This window comes from Acanthamoeba castellanii (assembly GCF_000313135.1).
Source record: "Acanthamoeba castellanii str. Neff unplaced genomic scaffold scf7180000083680, whole genome shotgun sequence".
Taxonomy (NCBI): Eukaryota; Discosea; order Longamoebia; family Acanthamoebidae; genus Acanthamoeba; species Acanthamoeba castellanii.
In genome coordinates, this window is record NW_004457563.1 from 26,612 (window position 1) to 42,965 (window position 16,354).

Sequence of the window (16,354 nt, forward strand, 5' to 3'; positions counted from 1 at the left end):
TCTTTTGCCAAACCAAACTTTTATTGCTTGTCAGTGTTCCTCACTCGCGGCCACGTCGCTCCACACTGCTCCTACTTGCTCGCGAGACACCGAAGAAGAAAGGAACAAGAAGAAGAAGAAGATGGAGACTGAAGAGGAAAAGATGAAGAAGCAGGAGGGGGAGGGAGCTGTGACGCAACACCCTCCCGGGCCGGGTAGAGGGGGCTGGCGGTGGTGGGCGAGTCTGGCGCTGCTGGAGGTGATCTCAGTGCTGCCGGCCGTGTGGGGCGTCTGGTGCACGGCCATCTTCCTCTTCCTCTTCCCCGTCACCCACGACAAACTCCTCGACACGGGCCTCATGCTGCTCGTGCTCCTCTCCTTCATCGCCTCCGCCGTCCGGCGCGACCCCCACGACCCCGCCAAGAAGGTCCTAATACACACCCGATATTTATTTGTTTTATTATTATTATTATTATAAATTATTATTGCACTGTATTATTATTTTATTATTGAAATAGGAGTTAAACGTGTTGGGTCCGTGCAGTTGGTGTGGGCGGTGCTGGGCGTCCTCACGGCCTACCACGGGGCCACGGGTGCCCTCTTTCCCTTGTGGAGGTAACCACCATCACCGCTTTACTTTCGTTGTTCGTCTTTTTTTATTTAATTATTTATTTCAATAAAATTATAAATAAACGTATTTGTCCAGCCCGTCGTCGGTGGTCTACTTCCTGTGGCTGGCGACCGCGCTCTCTCCCTTCTTCGACCCCTCCCTGGTACGCGCGCGCGTGCTGCGGCCCCTTCGTCCATTCACGACGGCTTCGTGGCTCACGCCATTAACCACCAACCACCATTGCAGGGGCGCCACACCCGGACCTGGTCAGCCTTCCAGCGGCTGCCCGTTTGGAATTGGATGGAACGTGACTACTTCCCCATCACCGTCACCCGGACCCAGGCACCTACCCCTTCCCTGTCGTTGTGCGTGCGTGCGTGCGTGCGTGCGTGTCGTGCGGTCGTGTCGTGTGCAAGAGCCCCCATGCATTATTAATCGAGACCTCTGCATCCACGCGCAGGAATTGGATCCATCGCGGCGGTACATCTTCGCCTACCACCCGCACGGTCTCTGGTGCGTGCCCTCTCGTCAGACAACACACGACACACGCACAACACACACATGACACACGACTAAAGGGCGAATATTTGGGGGAGGGCAGGACGTGGGGCCTGTGGACGGCCCTCGTGTCAGAGCAGTTCCGGACCCTCTTCCCCTCCATCTCCTGGCGAAGTACCCCCCCCCCCTCTCCCTCTTTGTCGTTTTTTTCCTCTTTCTCTTTGCTTCATCTCTTTTTTCGTTCTTTGACGGCCGTGGTGGGCGCGTACAGTTCTGGTGGCCACTCCGCTGCTGATGCTGCCCGGCGCCGGACACTTTATTCACTGGATCGGCGGCATCTCGGCCACGGCCGAGTCAGCCGGGTTCGTATCATTTCCATTGTTGCCGTTTTGCTCACAACACACACTCGCCGCACGCGCCACACACACGTGTGCGCAACACGCTGCTGATTCATTGCATTCCACACCTGTGTTCGCGCAGTGAAAGCATCAAGGCGGGGCACAGCATTGTCGTCATCCCGGGCGGACTCGCCGAGGCCATCCTCTCCTCGCCCACCGAACCCGCCATCCTCCTCAAGGCCAGGTACCTCAAAACTAATAATAAAACTAATAATAATATAAACACAAGGAGGAAAATATTAAGTAATGTATTATTATTATTAGTATTATTATACTAAATATTTAATTGTTGGGGAAACAAAAAGGCGGGGGTTCGTGCGGCTGGCCATCCAGAACGGGACGCCGTTGGTGCCCATGTACGGCTTCGGCGAGACGTCCCTCTTCTACCAGGTCTCCTTCTGGCGCGAGCATCGGCTGCGATGGTCGCGGCTGCTCGGCTTCCCCTTCACCATCTTCACCGGCATGCTGGGCAGCCCCGCGCCCGTACGCCACTCCCTCCCTCCACTCTCTCCCCTTTCCTCAACCGTGCTGTGTGTGCGGTGTGTGTGGTGGGCGTGTGTCGTGTGTCGTGTGCGGTGCGCATGTGCGGTGTGTCTCGTGCGTGTGCGCAGGTGAGCCATCCGGTGCATGTGGTGGTCGGGGCGCCCATCGAGGTGACCCAGAAGGCGGCGCCCACCGACGAGGAGGTTGCCCAGCTCCACGCCCACTACGAGGCCCAGCTCGTCGCCCTCTACGACGCCCACAAGCCCGCCCACGACGCCCCCCTCCACATCTACTGATCTCCATCTTCCCCTCCCCCGCGCCTCTGTCGAACCAAACCACCTCCTGAACTCCAAACAGGCACCTCTCTTCCTCGCTTGTGTCGTGTCGTGTCGTTGGTCGTGTCGTTGGTCGTGTCGTTGGTCGTGTCGTGTGCCATGTGATGTGGTGTTTCTCTCGATCCACGCGTGGCCGCACGCAGAGCGTTTTTCTTTCTTCTTTTTCCATCACTGATGCCCAGAAGGGGTTGGCTCGGAGCGGTCAAAACTCGCAAGTTCGAGCTCAATTGAGCGCAGTTACCTTGCGATTCGAGCCCTGCGCAATCACCAAATTTGGTGATCCGTAGCTTCATCGCCACGCCCCTTCCCGCTACTCCCCAACAACCAACAAACAAACGACCAAACTAGCACGCCCCCCTCCCCCCTTCACACTGAAGGAGAAACAACTTGCTTCAAACAAGCAGAGCTGTCATCAGCCCCCCCCCCCGCACTACTCTATCCCTCAGGACTGCTGCCCACTCTCTGACTCTCTACTCGCGCGTAGCGAGAACATCAACAAATCTTCTACACGTTCTACATCAAAATCAACACTGGACATGGAGGGGGCGAATGGGAACGGCCTTCAGTTCGGAGGAGACGACGAATCCTCCCCATTATCGTCGTCTCCCGCGTCCATCTCCTTCTCCGAGACGACGACGTCGTTCGAGACCTGCGCCGTGCCCAGCAGCCCCAGCGTTGGGCGGTGGTCGCCCTCCTCTTCGCCCACCTCCAGCAGCCCCACCACAACCGTCACCCTCACCACCTTCTCCCTCCTCGCCTCCTCCTCGTGCCCCTCCACACCCTCCTCGTCGTCGCCACCACGCCGCCGCTGCCCCCCGCCTCGAACTCTCAGCGCTGCCGCCACAGCCGCCGCGGTGCGTTCTCCTCCCGGCTGGCGTGTGTTGCGTTTTTCTCTTTGACTCACACCACGCACAACACGCACCACCGCACACACCGCACGCGCGACACGCGCGTTCAGGGTGATGAGGGGAGCCCGGATGACGAGGAGCGACGGAAACACCGGCAACACTACGGCGACGCCCTCACCCAGAAGCGCAGCCTCATCACCGCCGCCAAGCCACGGTGCATGTCCCTCCACACACACACACACACACACACACGCGCCACACGCGATGGAGTAAAACTGAAGCGCGTTGGTGGATCGTGATAGGACGCGATCGCAGGACCGGTTGAGCGGTGAGTTCGCTGTCGACAAGGGGCGAACCGGGCGATTACGCGGCGCCTCGTTCGGCGCCGACTCGCGCGGCCTCACACGCGACGACTCGCCCCAAGCTCCACCGTCTCCGCTATCGCTTTCATCTTCGGGCGATGTCGCCCTCATCCGCCACGAAGAGGTACATCCCTTGGTTGTGTGTGTGTGTGTGTGTGTGTGTGTGTGTGTGTGTGTGTGTGTGTGTGTGTGTGTGTGTGTGTGTGGTCTATGTGTGGTGCGCCGTCGTGTGTGCCGTGCTAAGCGGGGCGGTGCACACAGGTGTACATGGAGGGGTGGCTGAATAGGATCGGTGCCGATCGGCGATGGTTCGTTCTCACCGCCAACACGTTCGCCTACTTCCGCGACGAGGTACGTACCTTCACCCTGCGTGCATCGTGTCGTGTCGTGCCATGTCATGTGTGGCTCATGATATGTGTGTCGTGTCGTGCGTGTGTCGTGCGTGTGTCGTGCGTGTAGAACATGATGCGGGTGGAGACGCGCACGCGGATACATCGGGAGGACATCAAGCGGGTGACGCGATCGGTGGTAGCCGGCACCGAGCAGACGGTGCGCCGCACGTCGAACGCGCTCATGCGAATGGTCCGGACGCCCTCCCGCACCCGCAAGAAGGGCAGCGCCTTCTCCGACGCCTTCGGCTCCCCCGTCAGCAGCCCCGCACGGTAAATCCCCCCCTTCATTCCCACCGCACGAGTCACACAGGGAACACACGCACCACTCGACGCTACGTGGCACGACACGCACGGCACATAGCCACACGACACACGCTGAACAAGGCGTTGTGGGAGCAGGAACACAAAATCGCAGCAGTCGCCGACGACGGGCAGCGAAAAGAACCTCGGGTCGTTCCCGCCCAACTTCTACATCCTCACCTCCTGCGCACAGGTAACACACTACACGCAACACCGCACACACATCGCCGCACACGCACACGCGCGTGGGCTGAGTCGTGTTGGGTTCATCGTCCTGGACAGGAGCGCGTGATGGCGTTGATGGGCGAGGACTGCGTGGAGACGGCCTTGTGGATGCTGGCCCTGGGCGGCCTCGCCCAGCGCAACTTGTCCGTCCCGGCCGACTCGCCGCTCGACGAACAAGAGCAGGTACCCCGCCCGCCGCCCCTCTCACCGTGCCTGCCTGGTCGGTCGCTCAAGCGCGGTGTGTGTGTGTTGTGTGTGTCGTGTGTGTGTTGCGCAGAGGGAGCTGCTGCGGTACGTGCACCTGGAGGGGTACAAGGGGGGCATATTGAAGATGTCGCGCGAGGAGGAGTGGCACTATTGGCCCAAGGGCCTGGTCAAGTCTGACCGCGGCGTCGATCCACCCCTCACCTACTCCTGGGACGGCGAGTCATTCACCCCCGTCCTTCGGTACCGCACACGCACGCCACCGCACACGCACGCCACCGCACTCACGCTAACAACACACACACACACACACACACGCACGCACAGGGCGAGGAGGAGGAGAGCTATGGGTGGGGCCGGTGGAACGGGGTGTGGATGGAGTGGCACGCGCCGGGCACGTCGTCGAGCGTGCCGGCGGTGCTGACCTACCAGTGGCACCCGGTGGCGCGCGAGTACCGCACGGAGCGGGCGGACGACAACTGGAAGTGGACGCGCCACTTCCTCGCCTCCACCTCGGGCCAGGGCGAATGGATCATGGAGGGCGAGATCCCCGAGGTCGTCGTCATGGTACTCACCGCACACACCGCACACGACACACACGACACGCACCCTAACATAGAGCGTGGGCGGTGGCTAGATGTTGCAAATGTTGGTGTATGCGCGAGATCGGCCGGAGATGTTGGCCGAGGCGCAGCGGCAGGAGCAGCGGCGCGAGGAGGCCATCATCCAGAGCCGGCTGCGGGACTTTGAGAGCACGACGACCGACTTCGAGGTGGAGCGTCTGCTGCAGCTGCGGAAGATGAGCCTCGAGAACCGGCGACGCTTCATGAGCCGGTCCGACGGCGAGGCCGCACCGCCTCTCAACAACCCCGCCCAGCACGAACTGTAATTATTCCTGTTTTGACTTATGTGCCATCAGTTGAGCGCAACATGCAACGTAAGGGAGAAGAAGTTAAAGAATTGGGTGTCGGCACATGTTTATTTTCCACATATAGGGTACTGGACCGCTTCTGCCAGGAAACAAGACACGGTATCAACGCCATAAGCTGCTTCCTCATTATTGTTGGGTGGCTACTAGTCACTGTGGATGGTATCTACTGGAAAGGAGGCACGCCAGGAGCCAAGTTTGTGTCTTGGCTCTACTCTTCTTGGGTGAAGCTCACGTGTGTGTGCTGGCCGTTGCGAATGTTGTTCTACCAGCCTCAGGTATGACCACTTACAATCCAGCGCTGAGTGTGGTCCATCGGCGCAATTTTTTTGTAACTTTGCTCACCTTTGGATGGTTCGCGCCGAGGAGGATCAACCCAGACTGGCGATCGACTTGTTCTCTGAGTTTCCTTCCTACCTCTCCAAGCTTTTCGCCCCGAGCGACGCACGATGCTTGCGCTTTTCCCACACATCAATTTGAGAGCATCGGCAAGAAGCTCTTTTCTTGACCCTCTTCCATTATGCGGAATGCCCCACATTCCTGGCTTTTTCTTCTCCTCACTCCTGGCCACGCCCGACACGCCCGACCGGCGGCAATCTCCGGTCTATATAGTGCTCTGAGTTTCTTCTCTTTCTTGTGCACTCGGACACTACAACACCATGACCCACACCCCGTACCTCACAGCACTGATGCTGGTGGCCATCACCATCATCGGGAATGCCTGCGTGAGTGCTGGATCTCAGCCGGCACGCACAGGCCACTTCTTCGCGGACACCTTTCTGAGCACCATCAACGTGGAGTGCAGCCGTTGGGTGAGCGACACCGCATGTCTCGACTTCATGCTGGCGTTCCAGTGGCCTCTGAGCGTACCCAGCTCTCCTCCATTAGGCTTCACTTTCTCACACTATCTCACTGTCTCACCTCGTTCGTTTCTTATGTTTGCAGATTTTCCAGGTGCAGGGAGAGGTCACCTTCTTGACCAAGCCGAGCCTGCACTTGGCTGAAGGCGTATCCAGCTACGTGCTCTTCAACGTGAACAACACGGGCAACTGGAGTGGTAATTGCAGTCCTTTTCCCCAAAACCACAACACCCTGATCTAAACAACTTGCCTCCTCCACCTCGCAGTCAACATTGCCTACCGTCCGCCCAACAAGCCCGGCTTCTCTCTGGTGATCTCGCATGACGAAGAGAAGGGCGAGGAGGGAACTGCGATCGTGGAGAAGTCTGAGACCCTCTCGATGTCTCTGAGCCTGGAAGCGGAGCCGCTTCCCTGCCCTGGGTCTCCTCTCGGTTCAGAGTGCACCATGATGTACTTCCCCATTGTGCTCCGCTACACTGGGATGAATGATACTTTCTCAAAGTAGAACGAATAAAATTATGCCCTGTCAGCCTGACTGCAACAGGGTTCATCCACGTGGTCGTCAACTAAAAAAACTAAACTAAAAAAATAAATCCTGCATACTTCACGACGTGGAGCCAGCAACACGCGGCACGAGTAACGCGAACCTAGAAGCTTGTTTCCACGCTGTCCTGGGTACTGTTTGCAACAGCGGAGACTATCCACTTTTTTAAAAAATATAAATAAATAAAGAATATTGGTATTATTTATATTTTTATTGTATTGTGTTTTGACCTCGCTCGGGACAGAGAGGAGGCGGAGCGAATTCTGTCTGGGCGGCCTTGCGGCACCTTCCTGGTGCGGTACACCTCGACCAAGTCCCAACTTGCCGTGTCCGTCGTGGTCGGTTCCGCACCACCGGCCGGCAGCCAAGTGCTCCACCGACGGGTGCGGATCGAGCCCAGGGCCGAGCCCACCTACGAGGGGTTCGGGTGCTGGCTCGAAGAAGGAGGCGATGAAGAGGCCAACGACGACGACGACCACGACGAGCAGGTGGTGGTCGATGATGAGCTCGCGGGTGCGCCAGCCACCGAGCAGGAGGACGGGCCGTACTTCTTCGTCGAGTTCCCCGACGTCAGGCGGGCCTCGCTCTACGACCTCCTGAGCGTGTGGCCCACAGAGTACATCGAGCCGCTGCCCTACGTCGTACGTTCAGTTTTGTGGTTCGTTCGCTGGTGGTGTCGGCTGAATGAAGATTGGTGTGGTGTGGTGTGGTGTGGTGTGGTGTGGTGTGGTGTGGTGTGGTGTGGTGTGGTGTGGTGTGGGGCACAGGAGGACAGAGGCGAGATGGCCGCACTGAGGGACTCCGAGCCGATGCCGCAGGTCGCCAGCCCGCTGCTGTCGTTGGCCGACGAACTGTTGCTGGCCATCTTCCAGAACCTCCCTGCGGCCGCGCTGTGCAGCCTTGTCCAGGTAAAATAAGGTTGACCGCACATGACACACACGGCATGACTCACGGCACACGACACGACACGACACGCACCTGCGCTGATCGAGGCTGGTGGCCCTGTTGTTGGTTGCTGCAACAGTCGTGCAGGAGGGCGTGCGTGGTGGCCAACGAGGCCGAGTTGTGGCGCACGCTCTATGTCCGAGATTTTGGGGCCTGGGTGCCCCCGGTTCACCTGGCCGAGGGCGGAGATCTGACCTGGAAGCAGAGATATCGGCTCGAGCATGACTTGGTACGTCACACGACACACACGGCACGCACCAACAGGCACGACACACACGCATACAACACACGCACGACACCCGCACACGTTGAAAGGCAATGTGCATTCTACTCTCGTCACTCTTGTCTACAGTTCTACCAGATGGACGCGAGCGCGTTTGTGTTCAGCTTTCCCAATGATGAATTCCAAGCTTCGATGATGGGCGGCTGCTTCGTCCAATACAGCAACACGTCAGCCGGGGAACTCGTCTGCCACTGCGAACGGCTTCATAGAGGGTTTCGCCCCCCCCCCTCTTCTCCTCAGGAGCGGCGACACTGACCTTCGTTCTTTTTTGTTCGTTTTTTTTAAAATGGTGCTTCGTTCTTTGTTCTCTGCGTGATCGATCACCAGGGACCCATTCATCGATTTGGCGGGTCCGGCGCGGTTCGCTGGTCGGCTATGCGTGCACCCCGCAGCCCTCCGCAGACGATCATCTACCCTCAGCTCTCCTCATTCCTCCGCGAGTACCGCCAACCAGTCTCTCCAACTCGCAGGTACCCCACCCGCCCCACAAAAAACGGGTGTGTCGCGTGTGTCATGTGTGTCGCGTGTGTCGTGTGTGTCGTGTGTGTCGCGTGTCACGGTTGACTGACCGGCCGCTTGGCCCACAGCACTCCGAGCCTGTGTGAGCTTCGCGATGCGATGCTGGGCAAGAGGCACAAGCTCACCCTGAGACACCCCGAGCCCATGCCCCTGCAGTTTGCGCTGCTCAACCGCCTTCTCGCTTCCCCCGAGGGAGCCCCGCGCCTCGAGGAGCTGGTCATCCGACGCTACGACACGGACCACTACCTCACGTTTCTCGCCGATCAGCTGACGCGGAAGCTGCTCAACGCGGCCCTGTCCCACATTGCCGCCACCAACCGCCACCTGCGTGTTCTTGACATCGAATGCAACCTGCGCGTTGAGGCTGTCGACGTTCTTGTGCAGATCATCGGTGCGTCTGTGGTCATCAATTCCTTTTCTTCCACACAACTCACCAAACCTCATCCACCACCACCACCACCACCACCAGAGAACCATCCGCGGCTTCAAACCCTTGCTGTCTGCCTTGGTACATGTTTTACATACATTCTCAAGGCTGTACTGTTATGTTTCTGTATTTTATTTGCTGATATATATATATTTTCTACGTGATGGCCGCAGATGCGTCACGAGATGGCGTGCCGACCAAGCGCCAGAGCCCGTGGGCACTCATCAAGGCTCTGCCGCGCAGCCGGACGCTCGAGGATCTGCGCATTGTTTTGGCCCCGCGTACCCTACTGAATGCCCCGAGCGACCTGTTCAACTCGTGCTCGCCGCGACTGCGCCAGGTGAGCATCGAGGGCGTGGCGGACCCGCAGAAGCGCGCTGTCGTGGAGGCGGCCATGTCCGGCTTTCGATCGGAGCGCAACTCGCTCTTCAGCTTCTCTGTTATCGCACCAACGGACAGCGAGCAACAGCTGCATTGACTGATTAAAAGAAAGAACGATAATGATGTAACAAGTCTAAACATTTGGTGCAGATCACAAGCAGAAAACGAAAATGTGCTTGTTGGAGACAACTTTACTATTAATTTCTGAAAGAAAAAAAAACCGGTCAATTTCTTCGTCAACAATATTTCTGGAGTGGATTACAGCATGAGGACTCTGCGCATTTCTCTCCATCACCATGTCTATCTTCCGTCATCAAGTGTTGAGCGTGATGTACGCAACCGTGCCGTCCTGAGAAGCTGTGACCACGTCTGTGGGGCACACAAGACGGTATTGAATAAGTGCAGGTGCAGACAAAAGTGAGAGCTTGAAGCATGACAAATATGAAAAACGCGTACAGGAATCGTCGAGAGCGATGTCGCAGTCCTCGATGTCGTCCTTGTGGCGGACGATGGTGTGAAGATGGCTGTGCGTTCCATCGGGATTGCGGCGGAACAGCTCCAGCGTATCGTTGTCTGTCGCCAGAAACATCAGCGTACCGTTCGAGTTGTACCTGCGGCGCACGCACATTGCGCGCGCGTGTGAACTTGTTGTAATCTTTTACAACTAAACGGCGCACACACCCAATCACCACCAATATTATGATGCGAGAATGCGAACCGCATCTTCCAGAAATGCTCATCGACGCCCGGAATGCAGATCATCTCTTGGCGCGTGCCATCGGGCGAGAACGAGGCGGCAGAGCCCACGCCGCCAGCCAACACAAAGCCTGCCCATCACCAAACAAAACTTCGTCAAGTTACTTTTTTAACGAAACCATGAAACAACAGCGAAAGTCGGGGCAGCGTACGGTTGCGATCGTAGTCGGCTTTGTGGCGCGAGAGGCCAAAGTAGGGCGGAGGCATGGCCACCGCGTAGGCGCCGTTGTAGTAGCCGTGTTGTCTTAGCTCATTATTGAATTGGAAACTGAGCCTACTGACGCCCGCGTCAAAGTCGCTCACCTAGACACACACGACACGACACGACACGACACGACACGACACGACACGACACGACACGACACGACACGACACGACACGACACGACACGACACGACACGTGATAAGTTGCCAAGTTGTGAGCGAGAATGTATAGTTCACGGAAGAGGAGAAGTGGCGCACATGAACGGTCCTGGACTCGCTGATCGAGGCGACGGCCCACTTGGCCTTGATGCCAAACCCGGCGCCCTCCACAAAGCACACGTCCCTCACCGTGCCTCGGTGCGGCTGTACACACGCACGCGACACACGACACACACGACACACACGACACACACGACACACACGACACACACGACACACACGACACACACGACACACACGACACACACGACACACACGACACACACGACACACACGACACACACGACACACACGACACACACGCAATAAGGCACCAGAAGAAAATAGGTTCGACATCCCGGCAAAGCAAGAGCAAGACAGCATGTGCGTACATTCCATTGCTTGACGGGCTCGGCGCTACGCAAATCAAACACGGTGAGCGTGGCGTTGTTGCTGCCTGCACCCAGCAGCAGGTTGGGATCCTCCGGGTGTGCCGCTGTAATGCATTCAATCACCCATTCACACACACACACACACACACACACACACAATGGTGGGCAAATAAATGACAAATGTTGATGTACGATGGTAATTTAACATGTTAAATATCGGAATGTGCACAGCAATAATTATTAATCTGTTTTAAAAAATTGCGCAAGGAGACGCACCCAAGGGAGCACGGTCGCTGCCGCCGAAGAAAGCGTCGTGGTACGAACGGTGGAGGTGCATCGTCTCGGCGTCGTAGACGAACAAGCTCTTGCAGTGGGAGCCGAACGCCACCTGCGCACAGCAAGGGACCACCACCCACACAGCCGCGGCCTTGTGTGAGTGTGTGCTGGGCCGTGTTGTGTGCTAAGCTCATGAGGTGTCATGTGTGTGTGTCAGACCTTGGCACCGCCACAGGTCCATCGAGTGGAGTTGAGGTTGGCGGAGATGTCTCGCTTTTTCGGCACAGCAACAGATGAGAGCTTCTTCCTGCCGAGCGTGTGATGTGTGTGATCAGCACATGCGGCGAGAGCCGACACACACGACACACACACACGACACACGACACACACGACACACACGACACACACGACACACACGACACACACGACACATGAGAGCCAAGGTGTGTGCAAGCTCGTGCGCGTACCCGTTCTTGAACACGCGAGCAATTCCGTCGTACGCGGCCACAGAAAACACGTCCTTGTTCTGTTTGTGTGGTGTTGTTGTTGAGAAAGGCCCCTTGAGGTGGAAAAGAAAAGAAGAGGCGCGTACCGTGGGAGCGATAGCGACGCCGCGCACGCTAAAGTCCCACTCTCCGAGGGAGATGTGGAGGCGTTGTGTGGAGTACTCCTTGCGCTCCCAGCGAAGGTCGCGCTCGCAGCGCGTCAAGAAGGCCCGCTTGAAGCTGCTCGTCTCCTTCGCCGCCGCCTCCTGCCCATCATCAACAGTTGCGTTGGCCTCGGCGAGCAGGTGGGCGGCGTAGTGCGAATAGAACGCTGATGGCTGCATAGCCTCGTTCACCACCCGCCACACCTGCACACATCACACAAATACATCTTATTATTCTTTTTAATTTTTATAATTGTTCATTGTGATAATTAATTTATTAGTAAAAGGGGGCTTACGTGGTTGTGGGCGGAGAGAGAATGCCATTCGGAGCACACCAGGCCAATGGTGAGCAGGTCGCGTGGAGGGAGAAAAGAAAACACGTGCAGCCACGCATCAACTGGCAGCAGCCCCACAGCACGCCCCTCTTCCTCCATTGCACGTTTGATCTTTATCTGCTTTCCTACCTTGGTTTTTATCTGAAATGCGCCTGAATTTTTTGTGGATAATTATTATTATTATTTACAACACAAAAATAAATAATAAATATAAACGAAAAGATAACTAAGGAAGGTTTACGGTGGGAAGCGGAGCGGAGCGGCTAGTAGTAGACTGCGGTGGGCTTGGGCGCCTGCATGTCGACGACGGGCTCGTCGTTCTGAGGGAAGCTGGCGGCCTGTTCGTCTTCGGGCTCGAGCTCCAAGTCCTCGCGAGTGAGATCGAACGCGCTGAAATTGCCGCCCAGCATCCCCGCTACGGCTTGTGTTGCTGGGAGACGAGACGAGTAGGAGACCGAGACCATGCACGATCAGTCCATGCACCACGCTTCACATCATTCAGAAGATGAAGAGAGAGAGAGAGAGAGAGAGTACCAGGATGATCCAAGCTCTCCAGATACATCTTGATGGAAACGGTCAACGGCACCTGTGATAATGGTGATGAGCGATTGTGAACCCCAACAGGTTGTGAATCTTTGGGTTTGGCGAAGAAGGAGTGAGTAGATAAATACCGAGATGATGGCACCGACGATGCCCCACACCGAGCCCCAGAACAGGAGGGCCACGATGATGGTGACGGGAGGGATGTTCATCACGCGACCCAACACCTTCGGCTCCACAAACTGCGTCCACGCAAACTGCGGAGTAGATCGACACATGAGCGTGTGCGGTGTGTGCGGTTGCGTGTGCGGTGAAAGTACCTGAGTGATGGCGAGGAAGATGAAAATGAAGATGAGACGGACGGCAACGGGCCGAGGATCGAGGACGACCATGGGCAGGGGCAGGAATATGGAGATGGCCGGGCCGATGTTGGGGATGTAGCCCAGCACGAACGTCACCAGGCCAAAGAAGAGCGCCAGATCGACCTCGAATACCAACAGAATGAAAGTCGTGCATACCGCAGCCGCTAGCGAAATCAAGCTGTGAATCTGTGTTGCGGGCACACGCACAACGTCAGTGTGTGTCGTGTGTGTCGTGTCGTGTCGTTGGTCGTGTCGTGTCGTGTCGTTGGTCGTGTCGTGTGTGTCGTGTGTGTCGTGTGTGCTTAGCGTACGATGACGTAGGTGCGGATGTGCTTGTCGATGCGGTGGGCGCGCTTGGCGGCGAGCGAGCGCTTGTGGTGCGCCAGGAGCTGCTCTTCCTGGTCCTCGAGGTCGAGCAGCATGTAGACGACGATGAGCAGCACGAGGATCATCTCGGGGAAGCGGTTGGTGATGAACTCGAGCAGGGCCAGCACGTACGCGCTGACTTGGAACTCGGGCAGCATCTTCTTGATGTCCTCCTTGTTGTAGCCCAGCGTTTCGGCAAAGGCGACCAGAGAGTTGGAGAGGCGATCGATACGTAGCAGGTAGTACTCGGAATTGGAGATGAGATCGTTGATGGTGAATCCCAGCACCAAGCAGAGGAGGAGCAGCGTTGCAATGATGAGGGACAGGATGATCAGGACCGACGCCCATCGCGGCAATGCGAGGCGCACGGTGGATCCAAGGCACGAGAACGGCCGTCGGCCGCTGAGGTACTTGACGAGGGGCTGGAACGCGTAAACGAGGAAGCGCGAGAAGACGAGGGGCACCATGAGGAAGCGCAAGTAGACCAGCATCGCGCCAAATGCGAGTAGCGCGGCGAGCATGAGCGATCCCGCGCGTAGGACCTCGGTCATCATCTCGTAGCGCCGCGCGACCAGCGCTTGATCCTTCTCCGTGTCGCCAATTGGTTGGTATCCTTCTTCGTCGCTGACAAAATCTCCCTCCTTCTCCCCCGCCTCCCAAGCCCCGAATGGACGGCGCGGGAGGAAGCGCAATTCGTCATCTCGGGCGTAGCCTCGCCTCTGCATTCTCTCCTTCAGCTCCAAAGGCAACGAAATCGAACGATGAGTCGATTGAGATTAATTTAATGGCCGACCAGAAGTCGCGTTCCTCTGTTTCCTCGCCGCGTTCCAACACCGAGAAGCGACAGCCAAACAATTTAAAATCATTTTCATATTTGAATTCGAATTTCCTTTTGGATTTTGCACCGTTGGAACAAAAGGCGCGAAAAACGAAACGCGTCCGATAAAAATGCTGGGCTGGAAATGAACGAACCGATTGAGATCGGACAACGCTTTACCACCTTTCATCTTCTACCACTTCCATCAACAGCTTAGATAGAGATGAACATCCTGCGGCGAAACAAGACTGCCATGGATGAGGAGGAAGATTGGAGCGAGGAGGAGTTGCCTGCTCCACCCGCCTTCTGCGCCCGCATAACGCCCGAGCAGATGCTCGAACAATCGCGCAAGCTCACCGAGGACAGACTACGAGAACTTGATATGTACCTCCGAGAGCATCCTGAAGGTATGTCGCCCTTTTTGACTAGCCCGCGTTCCGATTAGCTCTAACACAAAATTGTATCATATCATCAAAAATGCAGCTGCCGACGCCATCCGCAACAAGAAGAAGGTAGAATCACCTCATCTCAAGCATGCTCAACATCGTTCTGTACAAACCTCTAACCTTTTTGACAAATTAGCGCAAATTTTTGCCGCTCTAGCCCCAATTTGATCGAGTGGCGAGCAGCAAGATCCCACACCCCCCCGAGCCAGGGAAGGAAAACGCCATTGTACATAAGAGAAGAAGATGAGGAAGGAGCAGTGTGCGCTCCTTCATCAATAATACTCCCCTGCCAGGATTTACAACGATCATTCAGCGACTTCAATCATCATCAGCCACCACCCTCAAGAAAGTAGAAAAGGCGAGCATGTCAAGCAGAAGGACGACAACCTTTGTTGGTTCCTTGGTCCTCTGCAGCTTTGAGGAACACACCATCGATCCCTTCGTCGTGCGAGGTACGCTGCAGGAGCATCATCACCTTGCGCCGCGTCGTCGTTGCCTCCTTGCCCGTCGTCGTCTTCTTTTTCTTCTCAGACGACGACTTCTTGCTCGTGCCACCGGTGATCTTCTTCTTCGTCTTCTTCCGCATCACCGCGTCCGGATTGCCGTCCCACGTGGCCGATCGTTGTCGCTCGCCCAGCCCGCCGCCGCCCCGCATCTCGTGCAGCGACAGCAGCTTGTGCAGGGCCGGCCTTATCGTCAGCACGCTATCCCTCCGCGCCTGCGATCGGCCGTCGCCGTCGCCGACGCACTCTTTCCTGTCCGCCGCCGCCGTGGTCGCCGCTGCGGCCGCCGCTCCCTGGCCCGCAGCGGCGATGAGGCTCTCGAGGCGGTCGGCGTCGGCGTAGATCTTGCCCAGGACCGCGGCGAGGATCGGGTCGTAGCTCGACTTCCACTCGCCCTCCTCGAGCACCGCCGCTGCTGCGTGGCCGACGTCGGCGACGGCCGGCAGCAACGAAGACGAGGCCGACGTGTCGACCGAAATCGCCTCAGTGGCGGTGCGGAAGTGGGCGGCGGAGAGGGAGTTGGAGGTGGCACCGCAGCCGCCGCCGGCGGCGGCCAACAGCGAGGTCGAGTCGCTGCTGTTGGTCTGGATGCCGGAGCCGACCGACCGCGACGACGACGAGAGGAAGATCACCGAACCGCTGCCGCGCGCCCGCTTCAGCAGCTCTGCGCGATTACCGGCGCCATCCAGTTTGGCCATCACCATCATTATATGCGAGTCGACACGAACGAGCACAGGCGTGTGTGGGTGTTGTGTGTGGTACCGGCTCGGTGCTTGCGGGACATCTCTCGGGTGATCTTGAGCTTGGCCAGGTCGGTCAGCCAGCTGTGACGATCCGTCGCGGACGCCGCTGTGAAGCGCGCCACCGTCTGGCCTTTCTCCGACACGAGTGCGAACCTCAGGTGATCTGCCCAACCCACCATCAGAAACCACCGCACACGGCACACGCACGTGTGATGCTGGACGTACCGCTCATGTCGGCGCTGGGGT

The 16,354-nt window shown here is 57.4% G+C and overlaps 6 protein-coding genes across 6 annotated transcripts; 3 read left to right on the plus strand and 3 right to left on the minus strand.

Annotated features, from left to right (window-relative positions):
* Positions 1 to 121: 121 nt before the first annotated feature.
* Positions 122 to 2,264, plus strand: ACA1_307530 (2acylglycerol O-acyltransferase 2, putative; the record flags this gene model as incomplete). Its single annotated transcript, XM_004342355.1, has 10 exons — positions 122 to 373; positions 524 to 594; positions 686 to 752; positions 836 to 958; positions 1,050 to 1,102; positions 1,191 to 1,261; positions 1,359 to 1,449; positions 1,568 to 1,669; positions 1,791 to 1,968; positions 2,097 to 2,264. 10 exons carry the CDS (start codon positions 122 to 124, stop codon positions 2,262 to 2,264), a joined length of 1,176 nt encoding a protein of 391 aa, XP_004342404.1.
* Positions 2,265 to 2,839: 575 nt separating this feature from the next.
* ACA1_307540 (uncharacterized protein) lies at positions 2,840 to 5,523 on the plus strand (the record flags this gene model as incomplete). The annotated part of the gene is made up of 11 exons (XM_004342356.1): positions 2,840 to 3,069; positions 3,136 to 3,157; positions 3,262 to 3,365; positions 3,454 to 3,637; positions 3,775 to 3,864; positions 3,973 to 4,175; positions 4,305 to 4,398; positions 4,488 to 4,613; positions 4,708 to 4,869; positions 4,962 to 5,201; positions 5,329 to 5,523. 11 exons carry the CDS (start codon positions 2,840 to 2,842, stop codon positions 5,521 to 5,523), a joined length of 1,650 nt encoding a protein of 549 aa, XP_004342405.1.
* A 698-nt stretch (positions 5,524 to 6,221) lies between these two features.
* ACA1_307550 (Fbox domain containing protein) lies at positions 6,222 to 9,618 on the plus strand (the record flags this gene model as incomplete). The annotated part of the gene is made up of 11 exons (XM_004342357.1): positions 6,222 to 6,428; positions 6,508 to 6,619; positions 6,689 to 6,923; positions 7,211 to 7,607; positions 7,734 to 7,874; positions 7,991 to 8,140; positions 8,264 to 8,377; positions 8,522 to 8,554; positions 8,597 to 8,664; positions 8,782 to 9,104; positions 9,314 to 9,618. The coding sequence occupies 11 exons, from the start codon at positions 6,222 to 6,224 to the stop codon at positions 9,616 to 9,618; spliced, it is 2,085 nt and encodes a 694-aa protein (XP_004342406.1).
* Positions 9,619 to 9,834: 216 nt separating this feature from the next.
* On the minus strand, positions 9,835 to 12,176 carry ACA1_307560 (WD domain, G-beta repeat-containing protein; the record flags this gene model as incomplete). The annotated part of the gene is made up of 10 exons (XM_004342358.1): positions 9,835 to 9,890; positions 9,978 to 10,132; positions 10,240 to 10,348; positions 10,430 to 10,580; positions 10,773 to 10,844; positions 11,072 to 11,136; positions 11,348 to 11,459; positions 11,567 to 11,654; positions 11,815 to 11,873; positions 11,940 to 12,176. 10 exons carry the CDS (start codon positions 12,174 to 12,176, stop codon positions 9,835 to 9,837), a joined length of 1,104 nt encoding a protein of 367 aa, XP_004342407.1.
* A 418-nt stretch (positions 12,177 to 12,594) lies between these two features.
* On the minus strand, positions 12,595 to 14,324 carry ACA1_307570 (uncharacterized protein; the record flags this gene model as incomplete). Its single annotated transcript, XM_004342359.1, has 5 exons — positions 12,595 to 12,761; positions 12,866 to 12,917; positions 13,003 to 13,113; positions 13,192 to 13,419; positions 13,545 to 14,324. The coding sequence occupies 5 exons, from the start codon at positions 14,322 to 14,324 to the stop codon at positions 12,595 to 12,597; spliced, it is 1,338 nt and encodes a 445-aa protein (XP_004342408.1).
* Positions 14,325 to 15,229: 905 nt separating this feature from the next.
* ACA1_307580 (uncharacterized protein) lies at positions 15,230 to 16,340 on the minus strand (the record flags this gene model as incomplete). The annotated part of the gene is made up of 3 exons (XM_004342360.1): positions 15,230 to 16,029; positions 16,128 to 16,271; positions 16,334 to 16,340. 3 exons carry the CDS (start codon positions 16,338 to 16,340, stop codon positions 15,230 to 15,232), a joined length of 951 nt encoding a protein of 316 aa, XP_004342409.1.
* Between the last annotated feature and the right edge of the window lie 14 nt (positions 16,341 to 16,354).